The sequence below is a fragment of the Mastacembelus armatus genome, chromosome 14, assembly GCF_900324485.2.
Source record: "Mastacembelus armatus chromosome 14, fMasArm1.2, whole genome shotgun sequence".
In the NCBI taxonomy this organism is placed as follows: Eukaryota; Metazoa; Chordata; class Actinopteri; order Synbranchiformes; family Mastacembelidae; genus Mastacembelus; species Mastacembelus armatus.
Window position 1 is genome coordinate 10,884,194 of NC_046646.1, and position 22,641 is coordinate 10,906,834.

The window sequence follows — 22,641 nt, forward strand, 5'->3', positions numbered from 1 at the left end:
TACTTTCAAAATCATGTTTATTAAATTTAGAAAACACCATTTTGTTAACAGTTTCATAGCAATAGCAGGAAAGAACTGAAACTGTAAGAGAGACGTAGATGGGGCCTGGGCCAACCCCTGAGTTAAAAACCAGCTGTGTTTTGGAGTTCATTTGTCCCTACGCTTCGGTTCTCTCGGGTCACCTGTATCTAACCTGGCATAGACTAGGAGAGAGTCAGTGCGGTAGTCAGCATCTCAAGGTAGAACGTCCTAAAGAAACAAGACATAAGAAAACTTTGTAGACATCAGGTAGAAAAGTTGATTTGCAAAGTCACTTTTCAAGTCAAGGTATTTCCTGCCAAAATATACCGAGTATGCAACATTAATGTGTAATTAGGTTGCCAAAACATATCGGTACGTAGGTTTAATCACTTAGGAAGGGGGTTTCTGCACAGCATGAGGGGAGGTGGACTTGGGGGTGCAGTACAGATGTAGTCCAAAGAGGAAGTGCAAACAATGTCTATAAGGTGTATTTGTTGAAGGGATTGGGTGGGCGATGGGGTTACGGGGGTATGAGCAAAGTGGGCTCCCCCCCTGTTCTCATCAAGGTGCTGAGAGGGGCGACTCTCTCGAGGGCGAGCCTGAAATATCCTCAGGAGGAAAAACTGTGAGTGTGCAGGCTCGGATCCCGCCCAGCGACTCGGGTAAGTCAAACACTTTGTGCCATTCGTCTTTCTCAGGGTCGTACTTCTGTACTATTTCCACCATGCAGCGATTGTTCCATGAGTACCCCCCCACCACATAGATCTTGTTCTCAAACACGGCCACGCCCACATCGCTCTGGCCTCGCAGCATGGCAGCGATAGGTGTCCACAGGTCGAGGGCGGGGGAGTAGTACTCGCAGCTCAGCACATCATCATAGTCGCTGGTGCCCCGGAAGTGGTTGCCTCCGATCACGTAAAGCCGGTCGCCCACCGTGCACATGCAATGGAGGCCACGTACTGTCGTCATGGGTGCTTTCTGAGTCCATTTATCTGCATCTGGGTCAAAGCACATGAGCTCCTTCTGAAAAGTGTCATGAGTGATTCCCCCTGTAGCAAGAAAAGAGAGCACAAATAAGCTTCCACACTGATCAGTTTTGTGGATTTGTCAATCGGACTGATCTGTGACTCATTCACTTCAACCTACATTTTCATTTATCTAGAGCATGTGGAGCACCAGCATTAACATCTGCATATGAAACATCTCACCTTTCTTGATTTCTATTTCTCCAATCTTAACTCAAACTCCACAATTAACCCACAGGGTGAACGGTAACTATCCAAACTACACTGGCATCAGTATTTGTTCAATTTCGTTTTTACATTGTGAAATAATGCTGACGATAAGTAGGATCAGGACAAAGAGGAACATCATTACAAAGCGTTTATGAAGATGTGCAACAAAAAAAAAAAACTAGAGACGTCAGGATACAAAAAGCTGAGGGAAAGTGGGGAGGGGAAAAAAAAAAAAAAAACAGGACATGTCTACAGGGAAGGCTTAAAATAAAGAGGAACACAATCCCAGCATGCATTTGGGTAGAAGCCAGCCCACCCCTCCCCCCTGAGGCAGAGTGACTATCAGCAAATGCAGTGAAGATTTGCAGAGCATGCCGAATAGAGGCAGAATCCCTCTTTTGTTGCTGCCCAGTGATAGTGTCCTTGGTCTATTGTCGAGGCCTACATTGCCTAATCAGCTGCCATGACTCAGATGTGCAATGCTGTACCTCCTTAACTGATCAAGCCCAAAGATACCATATCCATTTTCTTTATCCAAGTAGTCCACGGGGCAAATCTGCTATTAGAATCCTGACAACAGAACAGGGTCCTTATAATTCCTCTCAAGAGGCCCTGCTGCTATTCTGATTCAGCTCAATGGCTTTGGCCTTTCCCTGTTACAATGGCATCTGATCAGCATCCCTGTCTGATCATTGCCATTAGCGAGACACAGAGCAGGCTAAGAGAGAGACAGGGTAAAACCTTAGTCCTTCCAGAGACACTCCCAGAACAGAGTGGATTATTGTTTGTATTGTCTGCGACATATACAAAGAGTTTGCCATATAAAACATTTCCCTGTTCAGCCCGTACAGACATAAAATCGCTGCAGAGTCCCCTTGTAAAATCAGTGACCTGCTTGGTTGGTTGAATCAGTGCCGGCACAGGTGGGACCCGAAGAAAAGATGGAGAACAGACACAGAGGCGCGACAGAAAAAAAAGGGGGCTCAGCAGATTCCAAAAGTACTGACCATAACTATAAAGAGTGTCCAGAGAGCTGAGCCCCAGTATAAATATCAACTACTAATAATCTGTGCTGCTCTCTGAACAAATGAATTTACGGTCAAACCCCTAAGGATGTACACTGCTAAATATACAACCAAGCTACAAAAAGGACATATTTTTCTATACTAACATATGGATTACCATTAACCTACAGTGTGCCCTGACTCTAAAAGCTAATGAAATTTTTCTTTGGCTGCTCTTTTCATTTCACGACCAAGTAACAAGATGAAGTTAAAATCCACAGTGCTTTTCATTTATGGTCCCCATTCAAGTAAAATATATTCGGTAACCAGTGTTTCTCCACAAACCGTCACCACAATTGAAATTGTACTGAGAGATTCATCTGACATCTTTTTTACATTTCAGTTCCTGCAGGGTAGTGAGCAGGGTAGTGAGCAGGAAATTTGTAGACTCTTGTGAATCATCACTTTTCAATGCGTTGAATTGTAGGATAGTTAGTGCATGTCATGAATGCTACTTTTTTCATTTTGAGAACTTTTCGAGGGCACTGTATAGGGCATAAATTTCACACTCAAAACATGAAAGCGGAATATAATGCAGTGCACTATGTAGATAATAGGGTGTGATTTCAGACACACTTAACCCTCACATCATTTGTAAGAGCCTCAATTACTGCATGTCAATACACAGTTTGTTGAGGAGAATGCAGATCACCCTCTTCTGCACAAAATAATTCAGTTACAACTGTTATAAGGTCACTTCAGCTAAATTCAAACTCTGGCCCATAGCCAGCTTTCTTGCGAACACATTGAAATGACTGAAAAAGAATTACAAATAAATATGATAGAGGACTTGGTAAATCATTTTTTGAAACATGGTCTGAAGACCACTGGATATTTGCACAGATCTTAATCTCTCAACGTCTGTGGGCAGTGTGTGACTGTGGGCAGTGTGGCTATGCACCGGCTCAGTACTCATGTCTGAACTCTGCCACACCACTTGAGCTGTGATGGTCTGTGGGCTGAGTGCATTTGTCAGGTTCATCCAGTTGACAGAATACCTTCAGACAGCACAGCAGCACATCCGGAGAATGTGACCTGATCTGCAGTGACAGACGTACACAGAACTACACTTCAGCATGGGTCACCTTGCACGGCAGGACTGTAATCCTGGAGACTGTGGGTGCTATAGTAGGGCCTCAGTGTAACAAAACTCCTCTTATGGGCAACGCTTGTTTAGCTGTACTTTGGGCATTGACAGCATTACTGTCTGTACAGGAGCTTCCACGTGAACTCTGCATGTTTCTAGGGTTAATAACACATAGCAGCTTGATCAGCTCTATCCCATATCCTGCACATGTAAGATTTTCCCCCACACATGGCTTTAGCTGCCTGTGCATGGTATGATATTGTGTCCCACTTCAGCCAGCTGTTACAATCACTGAAAGAGGAAAGAAAGAAACTGAAAAACCACTGGCTACCAGCAGATTAGCTCAGTCCAGGACTGTTGTGTTATTCATCTGTTCGGTTTATTTTAAAAAGTAAAAAAAAAAGAGGCTTTCATCTTTGTTCCACTCTAATACTGGGTTTGCCGAATCATGTGGTCTGTGTGGTCCCAAATATGCTGTAGTTCTTGTGTTTGCCAAGTAATATTAATTATATATAAAGTTAGATTTTTGTTCCTGGCCTGTTTCCAGTTATTTAATTTGAAATCAAGTTAAAAGCTCCATGCACTAAATTTAAATTAAATTTTACACATACATGGACACAGCGACAGGTCTTCCTTCGACAATTTTAATAAAAAACGTACAAGATGCTAAAAAAAAAAAGGGTGTGAAGGGATGAAACAAAAAGAAACACGCCAGATGACTGAAACTAATAAAGCAGGTAACTTGCTGTATACTGACCTACATAATGCTGAAAAAAGTAGGAAGAATAATGAGTTCTGTACTTTACAAAATTAAATTTATAGGTTGTGTGTACAGTGATCAAAATCAGGAAATGTATGTAATAAATGTATCTAATAAAACAGCAGGGATGGTGTAAATAAGCTTACTGTACACGCACTGTTTACATACATACATGTGTAGACAGAGAGAGACAGACAGACAGACAGAGATAGATAGGACATTGTTTATGTTCATATGTGGTGGAAAGATGATGATACCCACAGCCGGGGAGGATTAACACAGCCTCTTCTGTGTTACACCTCATACACAGGTTTCAGTCCTGGACTTTGCTCCTTCCCTATTTCAAGCCCCCCCCTTTCCACCTCCCTTTGTAGCATCACACTGGATTAGTCACACTTAGAAACTAGGGCTCATCTCCATTATGCAGGATTTGTGTTCAATCCTATGAAATATGGGTGTGATACCTAAAGATGAGGGACTGCCTGCTGAAAGGCTGGGTCTCTGCCCCTGTGCTGTGCCATAAGCCAAGTAATCTCACAGACATGAACCAACCAAACATGTGAGGAATAATGTGCAAAAGTCAATACCTAGTATTACAGTACTATTAGAAATCTTCTTACTAACTTTCAGAATCTGGATTGCTGCATGTGCTGTTTTCCAAAAATATAAATACCAAGCACATAGTGAAATCACTTATGTTACATTACTCTTTGACCCCACTTTCATCACAACCTTAAATGCATGTTTCAATCACAGACAATGATATCTTGACAGTTTTGCAATTTGAATGCTTCTACTGAGGATGAACAAAACACCCAGACCTTTCTGGATGACTGATGGGAACATATGTCACATTCAGCGGCGTAGTTATAAGGTGAGGTTACCCAGAATACATTTTATGCCCTTGAATGTTATAAGATGCAACCAGCTATTTATTGCCATGACATGCAGCCAGAGAAAAAAGTGATTTAACTGGAAATCACAATGCAGGTAAATTCATTTCAATTATGACTACAAGACACAAAATCTACTTTCAAACTCATCACACATTCACACACCATTACAAATCCCTTTATTTGCAGATAAACTTACTTAAGCTCCCAGAAGCCACTTACCTGAAATGTACATATAACCACCATATACTGTCCCAGCATGGCCGTAATGTGGTTCATTCATTTTAGCAACATATGTCCATTCATTTGTCCTTGGGTTGTAGCACTCCACAGTAGCTTGAAGAAAAATAAATGAAAAGGAAAAAAAAAACATATCAGTAGAAAGTAGGTCAAGACACAACTAAGGAGGACAAACAGCAGCAAATGAGGCCTTGGAGGGTCTCAGCGTGGGATCTAAAACAGGGATTAAACTACAGAGTACACATCCTCAAAACCCTACCAGCAACAAACACACAGGCTGCACACAAAATGGGAAGAGTGTAAGATCTTTCAGCTTAAGGTCCCTGAGAATGATTTGACAATATCTGTGAGAACCTGGAACAGGGATACTGGGATGTGATGTTTTTAGGTGAGTGATTGGTGGCTAGGTGACCCCTAAACAACCTGCAAGGATCAAACAGCTTGCTGACTCTCTTTCTGCTTGAGAAAGGGTTGAGTACAATTAAATAATACAGCAAGAGTGGGTGCTTTGTGCTTATGTGGGCTCATTAACAAACTCCATGGCCCAACATAAGATGGGGCACAGCAGCATACATTTTACCAGAGCATTGCGGGCAACAGATGGTTATCTTTTTGTAACTGTATCTTCCCAGCTGAGGGAAGTCTCATCTGTATTTTTAGATGCATGCCACAAACAGGGGTGGAGATACTGCATGAAATGGCTTATTTTCACAGAGTGCAGCCAAGGAAAAAAGACAAAAAACAGAGTTTTAAATCTTTGGTTGGAGGATTTGTGAAATTATTTCATATTTTTTTCCAAAATACAGCATAAAGCTTTATGCAAAAAGAGTGTGAGCCATCCCTGGGCAAGCTGGGGAATTCTCAGCGGGAAAAATGAGTGAACACCTTACTCTGCTTGCTCAACAACCATCATCAAAGTGACCTTGAGCAGTGCACAAAATCTGGCAGCTGCTCAGTGGAAGGACTACAGTCATATTAGATGCCAGGAGTTGTGCTCAACAGATCGAAAAACACAGTCAAATGATATGAATTTGCAGTAGGGTTAGACTGCAAAAAGACTTAATAAATCATAAGGTGACTTATTGCTGATTTACCTACAACAGACACCAGACACCAATATCTACAGTAATTTATATAAAAAACAGTAATATCATTTTTTCATCAAACGATTGTCTGAAAAGGCAAAACATTGTACATGATAGATTAAAATCAGCTAGCTGATGAAATACGGTGACTGTTAGTACGAACAGTAGCTTTACATCACAGTAGCAATATACTGACATACAACAACAGTGATCCCCAGCAAAAGACACTGTAGACAATATATGGTGACTGGTCACCTGGAGACATCTGCTGACTTGTACATTTTGATTTTGGAGAACAGGTCATAAGATAAATCCATATAAATGCCCAACATTTCAAAGAGAGTTGAAAAGTTTAAATGCAGTTTTCATTTTACATTAAAATATGCTTCCACTGTGTAAAAATATTTTAAAAAATTAACAGTAGAATTGTCAAATGCTCATGTGAAACTAAGATAATGTTTTTTCTCTCATTGGTGTGACTAATGGCAAACACAAGGCAAATAATTTGGCCAGTACTCTTTAAAAGACTTATAGAGCTTCTTAAATTGTGACTGACACACCTATATTTAATGTGAACATCTGAAAAAAGCAAGAGCCTTTTTTTAAAAGACAAAATTTGCTCACAACAAAGCCTAAATGGGAAAGGGGTCTGACTATGTAACTCGAAAATAAAAAATGTACCACTTAAGATAAAAACCTTTTGAAAATCTGTCTTGATGTTGTCAAGCTTTGCTTTTACAATCTGCGCAATAAACAACAATAAAGCCACACCCAAATGGCCTAACCTGGGTGAACAAATGCAAGGGCGGGCCACATCCAGAAAAACATCAAGGCTAAACCACAAGCAGAGAAAGGGCAGTGGAACGTAAAGCAGAAAAAGGCAGTTGTGTAGACTGCCAGTGAACTGGGGCTGTGCTCTTTGGTCTAATTATAACCCAGAAGAGACGACTGTTCGCACAGTGGCCTCTCTCTGTGTACTGCAGTTACACGGCCGAATTTAAGTACTGGGTGGCACCGCTATATGCAGAGATTTCAGATTGGTTATTCAGCATCAACAACTAATCTGCAAAGAACAGATATCAATATATCAGGTCACCAGACGGTTTAACTGTGAAGCCAAATGTAACAAAACAATGTTTAATGTTCCTACACTCGAATATTGTGTTACAGTGTTGTAATAAATACAACCAGTGTGCAGAGAAATTTACTCTCAAGTCTGTTCTACTGCATTAGTAACAAATATTCAACTGAGGAGATATAGGCTGTGGTTTTGTTGGATTGGGCCTCAGTATATATATAAAAAAAAAAAAAAAAGTAACAGTGTAACCTAAAGCAACTCCTCTTCAAAATACAGAACAGCTTCAAAAGCAATAAGACAACACCTCTCCGACTGTGGTAACTGAAAACAAATATTATACGTTTCAAAGGAAAAGCTGCATAGGAAATACTGCTGTGTTGTATTTAATTTGATTTTAAGGTGCTCCTGATAATGAGCACATTATAAAATTAGACAGAGATCATGCATGCAACACACAGTAAATGATGTCTAGGCACAACACTTGAATACCAATTTCAGTATGCTTGCAGCCTTTATTAAGCAGACTGCACACCCTTTCTCCTACTGCACCATGATATTTAAGTGTGTAATCACATACAATATTAATTAAATGCTTCTGTTGTTGCTAAAAAAATAAATAAAAAAATAAAACAAACAAGTGTAGATAGAAACTCACCAAGCTCCCCAGCAGCATTTCTTCCACCAACAGCGTAGAGGTGTCCCTTGAGTGCACTGAGGTGGAAGAAGGTACGTTTCTCATTAAGGCACGCCACCTGGATCCACTTGTTGTAGCGTGGGTCGTACCGAAACACGGTGTCCACTGCCGTCTTGCCTTTGGTGTCGTAGTTGCTTTGGCCACCCACCACATAAAGAAAGTTGCCAATGACTGCAATGCCGTGTTGGTAGCGAGGTGCATCCATGGGTGCCAGCGCCTTCCACTCATGAGCCTTCTCATCAAACAGACGCAGCTCTTTACTTACAACTAGTTGCTGGCGCAGAACGCCACCCAGGGTGACCAGGTGCGCGCTGTCTGAGCGGATGGCTGTCCGTTCTGACTGCATAACTGGCTGCATGTAGGGCATCATTTGGTAGTTGCTAGCTTCCAGGAGGAGGTTGACACAGGTGTTATCTGTACGCATGAAGTCCACTGTCTGCACGTGATTGATGAGCTCCTGTGGGTTCATGAGGGGAAAGCGGATGTTCTTCATGAGCTTTGGGGCATAGTCCATACGTCCATCTTCGTAGCGTAGCCAACGGCAAGCGGCCTTGAACAGGTCCAACTCAGTGCAGTGTTTCAAGCTATTACTTGACAGTACAAAGGCCAAACGCTCAAAAGGTAGCTTGACAAACTCTCCTGTGCCCAGCAGTGAGGGAAAGTTTTTCAGGATGAAGTTGTTGACGTATTTGTCCACCTCTGTGAGGTTATATGTGTTGGCGATGCGCCCCACCTCTACACAGTTGTCAAGAGAAACCTGCAAGGAAAAAGAAATCAAAAGCTTGAAAACCTGATACTGACAGCAAATCACAGGACATGAATAACTGAATCTTTGCAACATGACTACAGAACCAAGGATTTCTAATGACAAAATCAGTGATTTGGCAATGAGGGAAGCTCCAGTCAGAGGAAAACTAACACATAGCCGGTAACACAGAGCATACATGTACTGTACTGTACAAAAGGATTTTTTTTTTTTTCTGTAAATTGAATACTAAATGGCTGGCAAGAAAAATTAACAATTTTAACACATCAATATAAGTGCTAATAATAATAAATTAATAATGAAAATAATTAATTCCAACCCTAATCTGCACCCATGCTAATTAAGTGTAGTTTAATTTTAGCTGTGTATTCAAAAGGAAAAACAAGCACATACCTTCTAAACATGCCAAAAATCAATTAATCTGATACGGTTAATGGTCTTCATTTTCTACACTTAAAAATAAAATGCTTATTCACACTATCAGCTGTTTTTTACTACATTACATTATATAACTTCTTTAACATTTTACTTGTATCATTTGTCACCAATGATATTTAGCAAGTGAGATGAATAAGTTCACTAACAAAAAAAGAAAAAGAACACCAAAGAGTTCATTTTGCATGATTTCATATTCACGAATTTTTGATGCTCTGGGTTTTAGCAGACTGACCCCAAACTTGGAACAACCATTGCAGCCTAGCAGAATTTGTCCACCTTCACATAGGCCTTTTTTACAGTCATAATATGGTTATACTGGTTCTGTGATACTCTCAGTCACTAGTTTTGTTTGCAAAACAAAAATTAAATTCTTTAACACAGCAGTCAAGACCAAATGAAGACTCAATAAGAGCATATATGTTATTTATAAACTTAATCTTACGTGAAATTCTAACATCCCACTCTCATAACATACAACTTAACTGCTGGTGAGGACTTGAGGAAATATGTGTGCTGTACAGTAGGGTACAGCTATGGCTTGTGCATCTGCTTCCTTACCCCCGATATAAGAAAGACCTTGCAGAAGTCCAGCACAGGAAGGATTTGTAAGAAGCTGGCTGCCTCGAGTGTGTCTTGCAGATTCTCCATGTTGAGTGACAACTTGGCTGTGTAGATGAAGTCAATGATCTTCTTCAGGCCTATTCGGTTAACTCCATGGAGCTTGATGCACATTAAATCCTGCTCTTTCATTCCACCTGCATCAGGAGAGGAGCGGAGGGCAGAAGAAAAACATAAATGCTTACACATTGTCCAACCTAACTGTAATCTTATTTAACTAATAGGGCTTTATTTTTAATTTTTAAAGCAATTTACTTGAAGAATAAGATTTACATAACTGAACAAATTAAATTAAGCTGAAAATAAAAAATGCATTATTTCCATTTTGATGCAGATGCCAGTATGAATACATTTTAATGACTTTTCTGTGTCATAGGACTTTTGTTAAAAGAAGGGACTCAAGGTCTTACAAAAGAACCTTTGCTCAGCATTGCACTCACACAGCTCTCATCACTAATAAGCTAAGTACAGTTTCTCCTTAGTCTTACTTTAACAAGCTATTCTACTGTTCTCAAATGCAGAACATGTAAATGCCAAATGTCCAAAATTGCTTCCACTGCATGAAATGAGACCCAGAGTAAGACTGTTAGCTGAGCCCAAACTAAAACTCATTTCATTGCTCATTATATCATATGTAATGCAAATCACGAGGGTGCGAACTCACTAATCAAAGCTGCAGTCACAAAAAATAAATACTTTAAATAGGCTATGGGTTAATGCAGGGTCCAATCAAAGCAGTAAAGTCACTTTTATTAGCAATTACTTTTTCAGTTTTCTAAACTTAAAAAAGAAAATATATAAATCCTAGCAAATTACATGTGTCTTTTCAGTTTAATTATCATCTTTAAATGTTGTATCTAGAGACGTGGTACATTTTCATAGTTTATCTCATATTCCTCAAAAATACCCGTCACATACTTTCTGTACTCAATAAGTCTAAAAATTCATAGTTACATTCATCACAAGCATAAATGATCATGAACATAAACACATAACAATGGCTCAGGTTGGTTGTATAACTTTTTGAATTATAGTTATTACACAGAGTACTGGAGGGATGTGGGCATAAGGTCAATTTGAGTAATTTCTGAAGTAGCAAAATGACAGTGACATGACATAGCTACTAAAGCATGGAAATGCTCAGAATTTTTTAAAAAACTTACTAAATAATAAAAAGTAGTGGTTGTAGCAGGTACATTGCACACAAAAAAGTGTGCATAACGAATAAATTGTCCATCTAACTGATGAGCAGATGTTCTGGTCTCTGTCATGCTTTGTGGACCCACCTGTGAACATGGCTTTGAAATAGTCAGAAGAGGAGGCCATCATGGCACGGTGTACTGGGAAAGCTTCATCACCGTCCCCGGCCACCAGCGTGACGTCACATAGCAAACCCTCTATCCTCAGCTGGTCAAATCCCTAAGAGGAGAAAAGTGAGGATGAGAATTATTGAGCTTTGCAATGAAAGCTTGAAATAAGTACTATTTTTATTCCAGAAAAATGGACCATCTCTGTCTTAGCCAGTGCATTTGTACTTGGCACAATTTCCTACTAAAATACTGTTCAGGCATGGCTCAAGGACCCTAAGCGGTACATGGCAAAGTTCTGGTCTAGTTGTGCTGTTTGGCTGCCTGTGGCCTACTTCTCTTTGTGACTGTCTTGCATGTTCAGACCTGTTCAGAATTATATATTTACTGTAGAGCTACACCTATAGTGAACCCTTGTAGGCGTAGCAACATAGAAGTGAACTGTACAGTATGGATGCATTAGCCACAGTATGAGACTTTTCTCTCACTCACTCACTGCTGTGTTCTTAAGACTCCACATTTACAGCCTGAGCTTTTTTTCTCTGCTCTCTAACAGATACTTTTGCAACACAGATGACTTTTCCCAGATGGGAGCATGTCCTTTGTCTGTGTAATATGCGTTTATGGTGGCTTTATATTTTTTTAATATCTCCAGTGGAAATCATGCTCCAGAATCTGGTTTGGGCACCTCAGTGTCTACAATGGATTTTAATTTATGATCTGATCGTTTCTAACTTTGATGCTTGCTGCAATCAATATTTCACCACATGTTGGACTATGATGGTGTCTGACTCACCACATTGACTCTGTGATTACCTATTCATCCCTGTAGTGCTGCAGTGGTCTGCCTGCACTCCAGCATCATAGTATTACTGTGGCTGCAAGCCTAATATAACATCTGGCATTCTTCTACATGAGTAATTCACAAATCGACTTAATCTTGACCTGTTCATGTTTACTTTCATACAGAATAAGGATCATTGTCTATCCATTTTTTTGCGCTTCTGCAAAATGGATGGAAATGGTTTTGACCTGGTTTTGACAATAGTCTGCCACTTTGTGCACGCATATGCACTCCTCCCAGCAAATGCTGCTTACATATATCTGGACAATAGAGGCTCAGAGTGATCGACCATAATCACCGACTGACTCAGCTTCAGTACAGTATGTCACAACCACATTTCTTTGAATAGTTTATTTTTTAGGTTTTTTTTGTTTTGTTTTTTTTTTTAATTGTCGAGTCTTGCAGTGTGGGAAGTTTAATTATTCAGAGCTCACTGAAGCATGTTTTGTTTCATAACCTGGTATGGGCATTTCTGGTAAATGCTCTGTACTTCTTGTGATTGTGGACGTGCTTTTAATTGGTCACATGACTGTATTGCATCCTACACCTATGCCAATCTATTGACATTATTTTGAATGTATTATGGTTGTTCAGAATCACTACCTAACATTTATTTACTCCTCTGTGGTTTTGTGCATTGTAATAGTAAAGATAAATCCTGGAGGACATCAAAGCATAGATGTTTTGTTGTCTTATTACTGCAGATATGTGGAAATGTTCAGTGTAACCATGAACCTCAAAATGGGCACAAACAGACTTGTATATTTTAAAGAAAGGATTGACATTATTCACTTAAATATCTGCAGTTTAATGGCACCATTGTTTTTTATTAGTGTCTGGGAGCAGTCAGCTGTAGGTGATGTTATAGTTCCATAGCTTACAAAATCTGTCTTGGACACTGATGTCATTGCACTTGGGTTAGACGGTCTTCTGCGGTCATTGACCCAGGAGCAGATGAAGGTGTCATGCTATATTATCATATATAGTATAAAAACATGTTTCATGCTAATTTCTCGAGTGGTTAACAACAAAACCTGATGATTTTAAAGATTTGTGCGATTCCCTGAATTTGACACTGGTAGCCACTGAAGAATTACCTTAAATGGTGAGGTAACAAGCATGCACCTTTTCAAACTACAGAACAAAACAGTGGCACAATCCTTGGTTCATTATTAATCTAACATTCTGCATTTAAAGAAACAAAGCCTAGGCTATAGCGAGAAAGAGACTATGAGTTGAGGAAGTATACAGCTAATATCAAAAGTATAAAATCTGACTCTAGCACTTGCTCTGTAAGTCAAAAGGTGTCAGGGGTCACTGACTTTATGACTGTAGAAACCTTTTGATTTAAGTCACTTAGATATGTTGAGGTAGATGATGTCATGAAATTAGATGCAGATAAAACCTATAGGGCTAGATAATTTAGAGCTTTTATATTAAAGGCTGCTGGAAATCTTGTTGCTTTTCCTCTCACATACGTTTTCAATCTGACCCTCGGTACAAATGTGATTCCTAAAGTATGGCAGCTTTGTCAAATTTGTCAGTGTTGGTTAAAGGTCTTGAGCTGAAAGAGATTTTACATGCTAAAGCCATTTTTTTTGTGCCATTTTTCGAATATCACCGTGGATTAAAACAAGATGGCATAATACTATTACTGTTGCAATAAATGTTGTGTTCAATATAGTGGATCATGATCTGCTAAAGCACAGATTGTTTCACACAGGGTTACTTGATCAAACAGTAGGCGGAAGTAGTAACCAGGTATTGTGAAATTGAACAGGTAATGTGAGTGTGCTTGCTTAGTCTGTTGTTAATGGAGTGCCTCAAGGTTTTGTGCTCAGCCCATTTTTTTTTGGTCCTTATAAAAGTAATTTTGGTGTCAATAAACATGTTCTACTAATTTTATGCTGATAAAATTGCTTTATATAGCTAGCCACCCTTGTTCACAGACTTACTTCAAGGTCTCCCTTAAAAAGGATGTTGTGGGATTCTAGAGATCAACTGATTGCATTCTCAGTCTAAGATCAGCTGGCTTAGAAAAATCATTATCATTCTGTTACTGTGCTCCAACGCCATAAGATTAATGAGCAACAAAGGCAGCCAGTAGCCAATCATTATCTATCAGAGATGGTGACAAAAGGCAGCCATTGCTGTAGCATTAGCAAAAAGAGCAATACCAACACCCTCTACTACATTAGGGTAATCTTAACTACATGCAAATATGATTACTCTGTTGTCTTCTATATGGAAGCTACTGTACTTTTTGCTAGCATGGCTAGAAAGATGAGATATAAAGTGTGGCTACACTTTATAAAGAGCAGCTATGTTCTCTCTCAACATGATGCAATGTACTTCAGCTCTTAATTGAATGCTTCAAATGCACACAACAAAGTAGGTCACTTCAAGAACTTATTATATTCTACTAAAGTGTTTGTTATATTCCTGATCAGCAATATTTCATAACAGTGATATTGTGCTTGCGCTTCAAATTAAATTACACGGAAACCAAATCCCAAATGCTTGTGGTTAATCACTGCAATGTTATCAAAGCTATTAAATTGTACCAAGTAATTTATGACATGGGTGGGACATTGTGGGGGGAGGGACGTGGACATAGCTTTATCTCATCTCAAAATTATACTAAGTAATCTCAATCATTGTCTCACCAGAGAACAATCACAAGACTTTTTAGACTGTATAGCTGTATAGCCTAGCTGTGAGCCTACATTGCTCACAGGATCTCTGTAGAATAAGTAAGGAAATAGGTAAACACTACGATATTTAAATAAACTTTCACTTTTTCATGAAACACATAGTATCTGAACTCCCACCTGAAGAACGACTGAGCTGTGTGTGTTGCTTGTGAAAAACCGAGTGTTTCCAGTCTTTGATGCCTGAAGGTGAGCAGAAATGCCCATATCACCATAGCCCAGGGCAACTTTCATGTGAGCGTCGTCGTCCTCCACAAGGGATCTATTAGGAAAAAGGAAAGAGTTTTTACTTTATAAGGGCAGCAAAAAAAAAAACATGTTTCTCCATCTAATTTTAGCTTATGGAAAGTAGGACGGAGAAGTTTTCAAAGTGACACTATTTGAGAGATGTATTTGGTGGCGGCAGCCCAATCCTTGCACAAATTGTTATCTAGAAGTTGCAGTTCTGTAGGCCTGGTAGTCAACAAGGCAGATTTCACATTTCACAGAGTAAAAAAACTCAATTCTCCAGTGGTCAGTGGACTGCTTAAAGATAGATGGGTAGATAAATAAATTAATAATTATTATTTTTTTAAAAACACATAACATCTATACAATTGCTTGTATCAAATAGTATGTTGGGAAACGGAGCTCAGGATAGATTAGACAACATTGGCAATATACCTTTCTCCCTAAAATCAGTAATTAACGTCAATCTTTGTAAGTCCAGGATCTAGGCTGTAAACTGCAAAATACCCATTGTTAATAAAACTACTTATTATTTTATATCAGCACTTATAATGATCAGGTAAAACACTATATTATAATTTATCTCAAAATAATTAAAAAATGTTTTATGAAACCCAAACTATTTTGTGCCACTATGAACCAACTGAATTGTTAAGATATATGGACAAATTAGAAGCAACATGTATGCGCTGGGTGTGTAACAAAAATTTCATCTGATACACCCTCAGTGGGGATTAGGAATAGCGATGTTGCGTGATTAATCAGTCTGTCCACTCATTAGTTTGGTCTATACAACTGGTCAGAGTGTCTTGAAATCTGGCATGGAAATTAATAATTCTTTAAAGATGACCATTCTCAATGATATTTGTGGCCACCTGACCTTAAATCTAGCACCACTGTCATCCTAAAAACTGTTGGATATCTGTGGATATTCATTGTACCCACAGAATGAATCATTGTATTTTAGTGAGACCCTGACCTTTAGTTTAGTGCCACAATTGACCATTTCCACTTGGGTGGCTATGTCTCAGGGAGTAGAGAGGGTCGCTCGCTGATGCCAAGGTTAGCGATTCAAGTCTGTAGAACACTGAAATTCATATTGCTCCCCAAAGTGCAAGCGGCATTCGTGGATAATGGGTAAATGAGAGGCTAACAATAAAGTGCTTTGCTTAAAAGCACTATTGTACTGTATATAAATACAGCTGTTTCCCACTTGAACATAATACATGTCAAAACCTAAAGAGCTGTTTCCAGAAACAACGCACTGAACACATTCTTGCTCCTTTCCTACTCTGGAAAATCCACACCAGTGAAAAGACTGAATTCAAGTTGATACTGTACTAGTTATTTCTGGCATGTAATAAAACAAATTACTGTGAAGGCTTTTTGATAACCATAATGCTGTCTTGGTAGATATAGTGATAAGATTGTTTTGACTCCTGCAAGAAATTTATAGGCATGAAATCGTTAACTTGCACAGTACATAACTGCACAGCTATGGGCTGCATCACTGTTATGAGTTGCATGTAAATGGGGTCATGAAATGAAATTAAACAATTTTGAAACTGGCTGCACAACACTGTAGAGATCATTATTTTTAAGTAACACTGTGACTAAAATATGAAATATGTACTGTGATTTTCTGTTTTCAGAGCTTGGGGAGAAAAAATTACTTAGGAGACAAAACACTACTAATGATGACTGAAGTAAATGTTTTTTCAGAACATGTAATTGATTTATCCAGGGATTTTACACTATAGCAGTGTAACTAGATTTTACACTGTTTGAAACAGCCTTTTACCAAAGAAACAAATTTACTCTCTGGGTATATGATATTTTTGTGTTTCTCATAATATTTTATTATATCCCTGTTCTCTAGAAAAGTCTAAACAAAAATGATAAAAGTTCTGCAACAACTAGGACCTCAACTTATGATGTAATGTGGTGTAAGGTCCATAACTGCTCCACAGGGAATGAACTGGAAAGATGGCAAATGTGACTCACAACCCCTGGGAAAATACTCTCGGGATGTGAGTACATTTTGAGTTGAGAAAACTGACATTAGAGAATAAAACCCATTTGGGTAAAAGATTGTAATAATCTGTGGATTATCAAATTTAGTGAATGCATTTGTCATATTTGTTCTAACAGCACAGCTGTCTTCAAAGGCGAGATCACAAAAAAAAAAACAAAAAAACACCACACTACACCTCTTTCACATTAATGACAAGCTTCTGTGCACCTACTTTCAAATGTGAGATTGCTGCCTGGGTTTTAAGAATCTAATTTGTTAAACAAAACACTATAAAACAAGCCAGCTTAAATGACCTGTGACTGATAGTAAGCTGCTCTGTGTCGGGGAACAGGCGATGCACAGTGCAAAAGACTATGAACCACAATTGGGCATATAAATCTGAATTTTAACTGCTGAATGAAAACTGAGCTTAAAATATTACATGCAATATATAGAGATGACAGAATAATCAATGAATGTGGAATCTAAGACTTAAAAGGCATTCATTATCGGATGAAGATTGGCCTGGTTTTGATAAAATGTTCTTTTACAAAAATGTCTGGCTCAGCATAACACTAAATGTGTGTCTTCACGCAAGCCCATGAGCAAGCAGTACTTGTCAGATTTAGAAGACTAATGGTTTTTAGGTGGACTACTTATATAATGAAGCAATTCTAGGTCCTTATGTGGATGAACACTTTTTTTGTGGTTAGCAGCGTGGTTTTACCATTTGTAAGCTGATGTTCTCTGTGCTTTGAGAGGACGTTCAACATTTTTTGAATAAAACAACTTTTGAGAAGCTATTAAAATGTTTGGCAGACTCCCATGTTTCAAATTAACTTGTTCAATAATGAGGTAGATTTAGCTGTGATATTTAAAAACGATTTCACTTCTGTAATAAATTCTCACTCCTACTGACACTGACCCAAACAAAAAAATCAAATGTAAATAGCATTAAAGGCGTATAGAACTAAAGAAGCTGAGAATCTTCCGTAACTTTTTACTTATCGGACTCACTATTTGAGCATTACACCTCCACTGCACCTGATACAAACTGACAACATTGGAACCTGTGACTAGATCTCGAGAAAGAAAAAAAAAAAAAAAAGTCAGAATAATTTTGTCCCTATAGGTGATACAAACTATACAAACTTCCTTTGTGCAACTACTGCAAATGTTTGTTCCCAATTTAATTTTTAACTCTGAAAATATTATAAATATTTCCTCTCAAAAACAGTTCTCGCATGTAAGTGAAGCAAATAAGTAAGTCAGGAATCCAGCACTGCTTTCAGACTGTTATGTACATTGCTAGTTATATACATCAGTAATAGGGAGGAAGAGTGGCCAAACTGTAACAGATGTACAGAGTGTACCATTAAACCTTTTAGTGCAATTAGCAGGTATAATGGCAAATGCATGTTACATAAAGAACTGAGCCTTTCTATATTGTTATAGGTAGCAAACCGTGACACATCTGATAAAAAGAAGCAATAATTTAATAATTCTGATAAAGATCATGGTCAAAATGTAAATGTAAATATAAATATCTATAATAATGGCATAGAGAATAGTGCAAAATTGCTTTTCTTTAACTGCAATTAAAAACACACGGAGGAGATTCGATGTAACACTACTGTCGGTACAGGATGCATCTACACAGAAATTTGGCAAAAAGAAGGCTCAGAATCAGGATAGACTAATGGCTGAATCAATATGTGCCATTATAATGATGTAAAGGATTTATATGTGATTTTTACCTAAATGGTGAGCTCTTTCATTTTGAGCATGAACAACAAACAGCAGCCAAAAAGGGACAAATCCTGCAACCTGGCAACTTTAAAATCAGACACCAATACAACCTAAATAAAGTAAAAATAAGCCTTAATTTGCATTTTCACATTAGGATTTTTAGCTGGTAGTAAATAAGGTATGTAAGAGCAACAGCCACTTCAGCTGTGGTCTGAAATGTCTGACAAGCACATCTATATGAAACTGTCATCCTTTTAGTAATTGTCTTTAAAGAAACAGTAATTAACTTTACAGACTGAATAAAAATGCTGGGAGTTGTTCTCTATACTATACAGTATAAAACAAAGAAAAAGAAGAGTACACTGAAAATGCAAAATAAGTGTTGCTACATGCTAAGAGTACAGGGGGTGCTGGGTTCTACTTGCTTTTTGACAATTCAGACATTAATTCTTTAATTATCGGCACATTTGGAAGAAGACAAACACAAGGATGTCACTGGGATGGGGTTTCCACAGATCAGCAAAAACTGATGTGTCAAATTTGGAGACACATGCATTGGGTCAGTTCACTGGCCACAACTGCATAATTGTGGAGAATTACGGGTATATGTGGGCGTTTGCGGTGATGACTGCAAGAAGTCGGCTTAAGATGATATATTTGTGTATATCTGAGTCACAATTATATAAGGTCACCTAAAAATTTGTTTCCTTTTACACTATAGATATGCCAGCTTTGGCTACATAATCTGGATAGAGAGGTCTTATGATTAAGAAACATAGTCTTACTCAGTCTTAAAGAAAACATTTCATGGTCACATATGTAAGGAATCATGGAATGAAAATGTTCCTTCTCATTTTGTCCCATAGAAGCTTCATTTTAGCTTTGAGCTGACCTCAAAGCCAGCAAAGGCTGGCTGATCAAATGTTTCTGTCACCACATGTTCCTTCACATCTTTCCATTTAAACTGGAATGCAATCATTTTTGGTCAAGATCAGGCTAAAGAGTACAGAGATAAAAGATATTAATAAAGGTCAAATCTAATTGTCATTCTTTTTACATACTGTATATTCACCAACAAACAGATACTAAGACCAATGAGGATACATAAACAACAAAGACAGAAATATACACAAAAATACAAGAGATAAGGGAAACTAGGTACAACTATGATTCAGGCTACACATGCTTAAGGTCATTACATACAAATCTTGATGATTACTATTTTATTACAGTGGCATTTTTGAAATGATGATCACAAGGCGGGATCAGTAATGAAGCACACTTTACAGAGAAATGACCATGGACCACGTCTAGAAGGAATTTCTGAACACCACCAATACTAAACTCTAAGTACTGGCATGGTTTAAACAGTGGTCACAATCACGGACACACAGCACAGGCAATGTACTGGTACATTTACCCTGTCAGGTGGTAAGTCGGACAGGCTGCGAGGAGAGAGTGGGTTGTCCAAACCACAAAGGAGTGTTGGTGGCTGCCGGAACGAAACAAAGAAGACAAAAGCTACAGCATCCCACATAAAAGTTATTCTCTTCCCAGAGAGAGCAGAGACTTTCTAGAATTTCTAGATGCATCCATGACCAGTGAGTGTTTGAAGTCATTCTGAATAAGGCATTAGCTCAGCTCCACACTGACCGAAGCAAAAATTATTTATTAAATATCAGAGAATAATTCACAAATTAGCCTAGTCTGTCAAAAAGCTACTGATGCCAATTGTGGGTTTACTCTGTGTATGTTTGTTTTGAACAGGTTCACATGTAGGTTTTTGTGTTCACACAGTTTTCTTTCTAATAAAAATAATAAAGTGAAGTTATTCATAAAGATTAAGAGGAATGTGCAGATACATTGGGAAAGATTTTTTTGTTTTGGTTGTGTTCTATTTCCACTGCAGTACATTGTTCACACGTTTAACCAAATGAGGATGAACAGAATATAAAACCACTTATCAAATGATGCATTATGATACATACTGCGAATCTCCTAGACAGTGTAATGTATTTCAAAAGCTAAAAATTAAGACGAAAGGTTTGCAAAAAACTCTAATTTGATCTATTCCTCATTAAACTGCACTTTCCACTACAAAACAGACATTTACAATCTGGTGTTATCTCAGATCCCTAAACACATTAGTAGTTTTAGTTCTGAAGGTTTGAATTTGACCAAATACAGACATTCAAATAAAAACATTAAAAACCCAAAACCAGTGATTAGTTTGGAGTGCAGCAAGAGCTTTTGTGTACAATTTGGACTATTTTGGTCTCACCATATATTCACCTGTATTGCTTGTTATCCCCCAAATATCCACGGGGAAAAAAAACACTTAACTACAATGAATAACAGGGACGCTATGCTGGGGATGCTGTTTTAATGTCAGTGACACTTCACATAAGCAGCAGTTGGTTTGGATTGGTTTGCATTACTTCAGGTTATGAGCAGGACAAGGATAAAGAGTGGGTCAAATGAGGAATTATGAAGTAAGGGAGGAAGTTAGAGGATTTAAAAAGAAGTAATGAACTAACAAGGGTAAGCGCCTATCCATTCCCTTCAGTGAAAATTTAATAACATCCTTCCAACAGTGAAATTTCAGCTAGCTAAAGTCAACTTGGCTTTTTCCTGGTGATGACAAAAGAAGAGTCTTAAAAGATGAATAAGTATAGGTTTGCTGTCATGTCGTGCATAGCGGTGCATTGATAGAGACTTCATTAATCTCAGTCAAGTTCTAAACATCTGAAAGACCCATGTTCCAGTTTCTGCAGCAAAATATCCAAGAACCTGACTACTGATGTTTATTGGTAAATGTTCACAGGTAACATATTTCAAGGCCATCTTAATATATTATATGCTTCATGTTTTCTAACATGGTCATTATCACCACGAATTAATTTACTTCACTATGGTATATCCCTGGTTTGATTATTAGTAAAAACCAACAGATAAGTGGGTCATGTCATATTTTATATTTTTATCATACAAATTCTTAAAGGAGTCCATTCCTAAACCTGCTTCCCGTCTTACTGGGAAAACACAGAGAGAGATAAGAAAAAAAAAAAAAGAAATAATACATTTTGTTTGTAGTACTAATAAAAACTGATTACAGCCCTTTAAAAAAAAAAAAAGTTTCATTATATTTCTCTAGTTGCCCCCGGTTACAGTGGATTAATGCGATATGTTGTTTTAGCAGGAACACAGGAATAGCCTGACAACTAAAAAGACAGACAATGAGGCAGCACTAAAATTGGCAGAGCAGCAAAAAAATATGCAACACCAACACTTTTATCACATATAAAGAACACCTCTACCCTATTGACAAAAAGATCACAAGACTCCTACAGTCTGGTTGCTGTTTTTTAGAAAAACATTCTAGCAGCTGAATTCAAAAGACTCACATAAAAAATAGAGAGGCACAAGTAAATGTGACAAAGTGCATGGAAGCAAAACAAGGGCACCTTTCAGAAAACTTAAGTGATGTGAGTGGAGTCAGAAGGGAAATCCCAATTTGTCCTAGCATGCAGGGCAAAAACAGTCCCCGAAACTGACGCCTTCTCACTCACTGAATGCAGCAATGCAATAAAGCTGCATGATGAACAGCTTCTAATCCTGGGAGAAAAACATCTTATGATGCAGTAACACTGACGCACAGTTTGCAGAGATGCAGAAAATAAAAACCCCTGTATATAATGTAGTGCAATCAAATCCAATGGCCTTGCAATCCATTCCACTTTTATACGATTTGGTGTTAAGCTGACTTCTGTAGTCACAAAAACAGGAAATATTAGAAATGCCTTCCAATA

General features: G+C 38.3%; 1 protein-coding gene across 2 annotated transcripts in view; it reads right to left on the reverse strand.

Moving 5' to 3' along the window:
* Positions 1 to 22,641, reverse strand: part of klhl13 (kelch-like family member 13) — a 37,085-nt gene continuing 14,444 nt past the window's right edge. The window contains exons 3-9 of one of the 2 annotated variants that reach the window (XR_003297020.1): positions 14,962 to 15,103; positions 11,266 to 11,398; positions 9,920 to 10,116; positions 8,119 to 8,914; positions 5,283 to 5,396; positions 412 to 1,070; positions 1 to 249 (exon numbers count right to left, since the gene is read on the reverse strand). Coding sequence is in view for 1 of the 2 variants with exons in the window: in XM_026328870.1 (XP_026184655.1) it covers positions 583 to 1,070; positions 5,283 to 5,396; positions 8,119 to 8,914; positions 9,920 to 10,116; positions 11,266 to 11,398; positions 14,962 to 15,103 (1,870 nt within the window). In the remaining variant the exon portion in view is untranslated. Of the gene's footprint in view, positions 1,071 to 5,282; positions 5,397 to 8,118; positions 8,915 to 9,919; positions 10,117 to 11,265; positions 11,399 to 14,961; positions 15,104 to 22,641 lie in introns of both variants that reach the window. The other variant, XM_026328870.1, reaches the window with a different exon arrangement.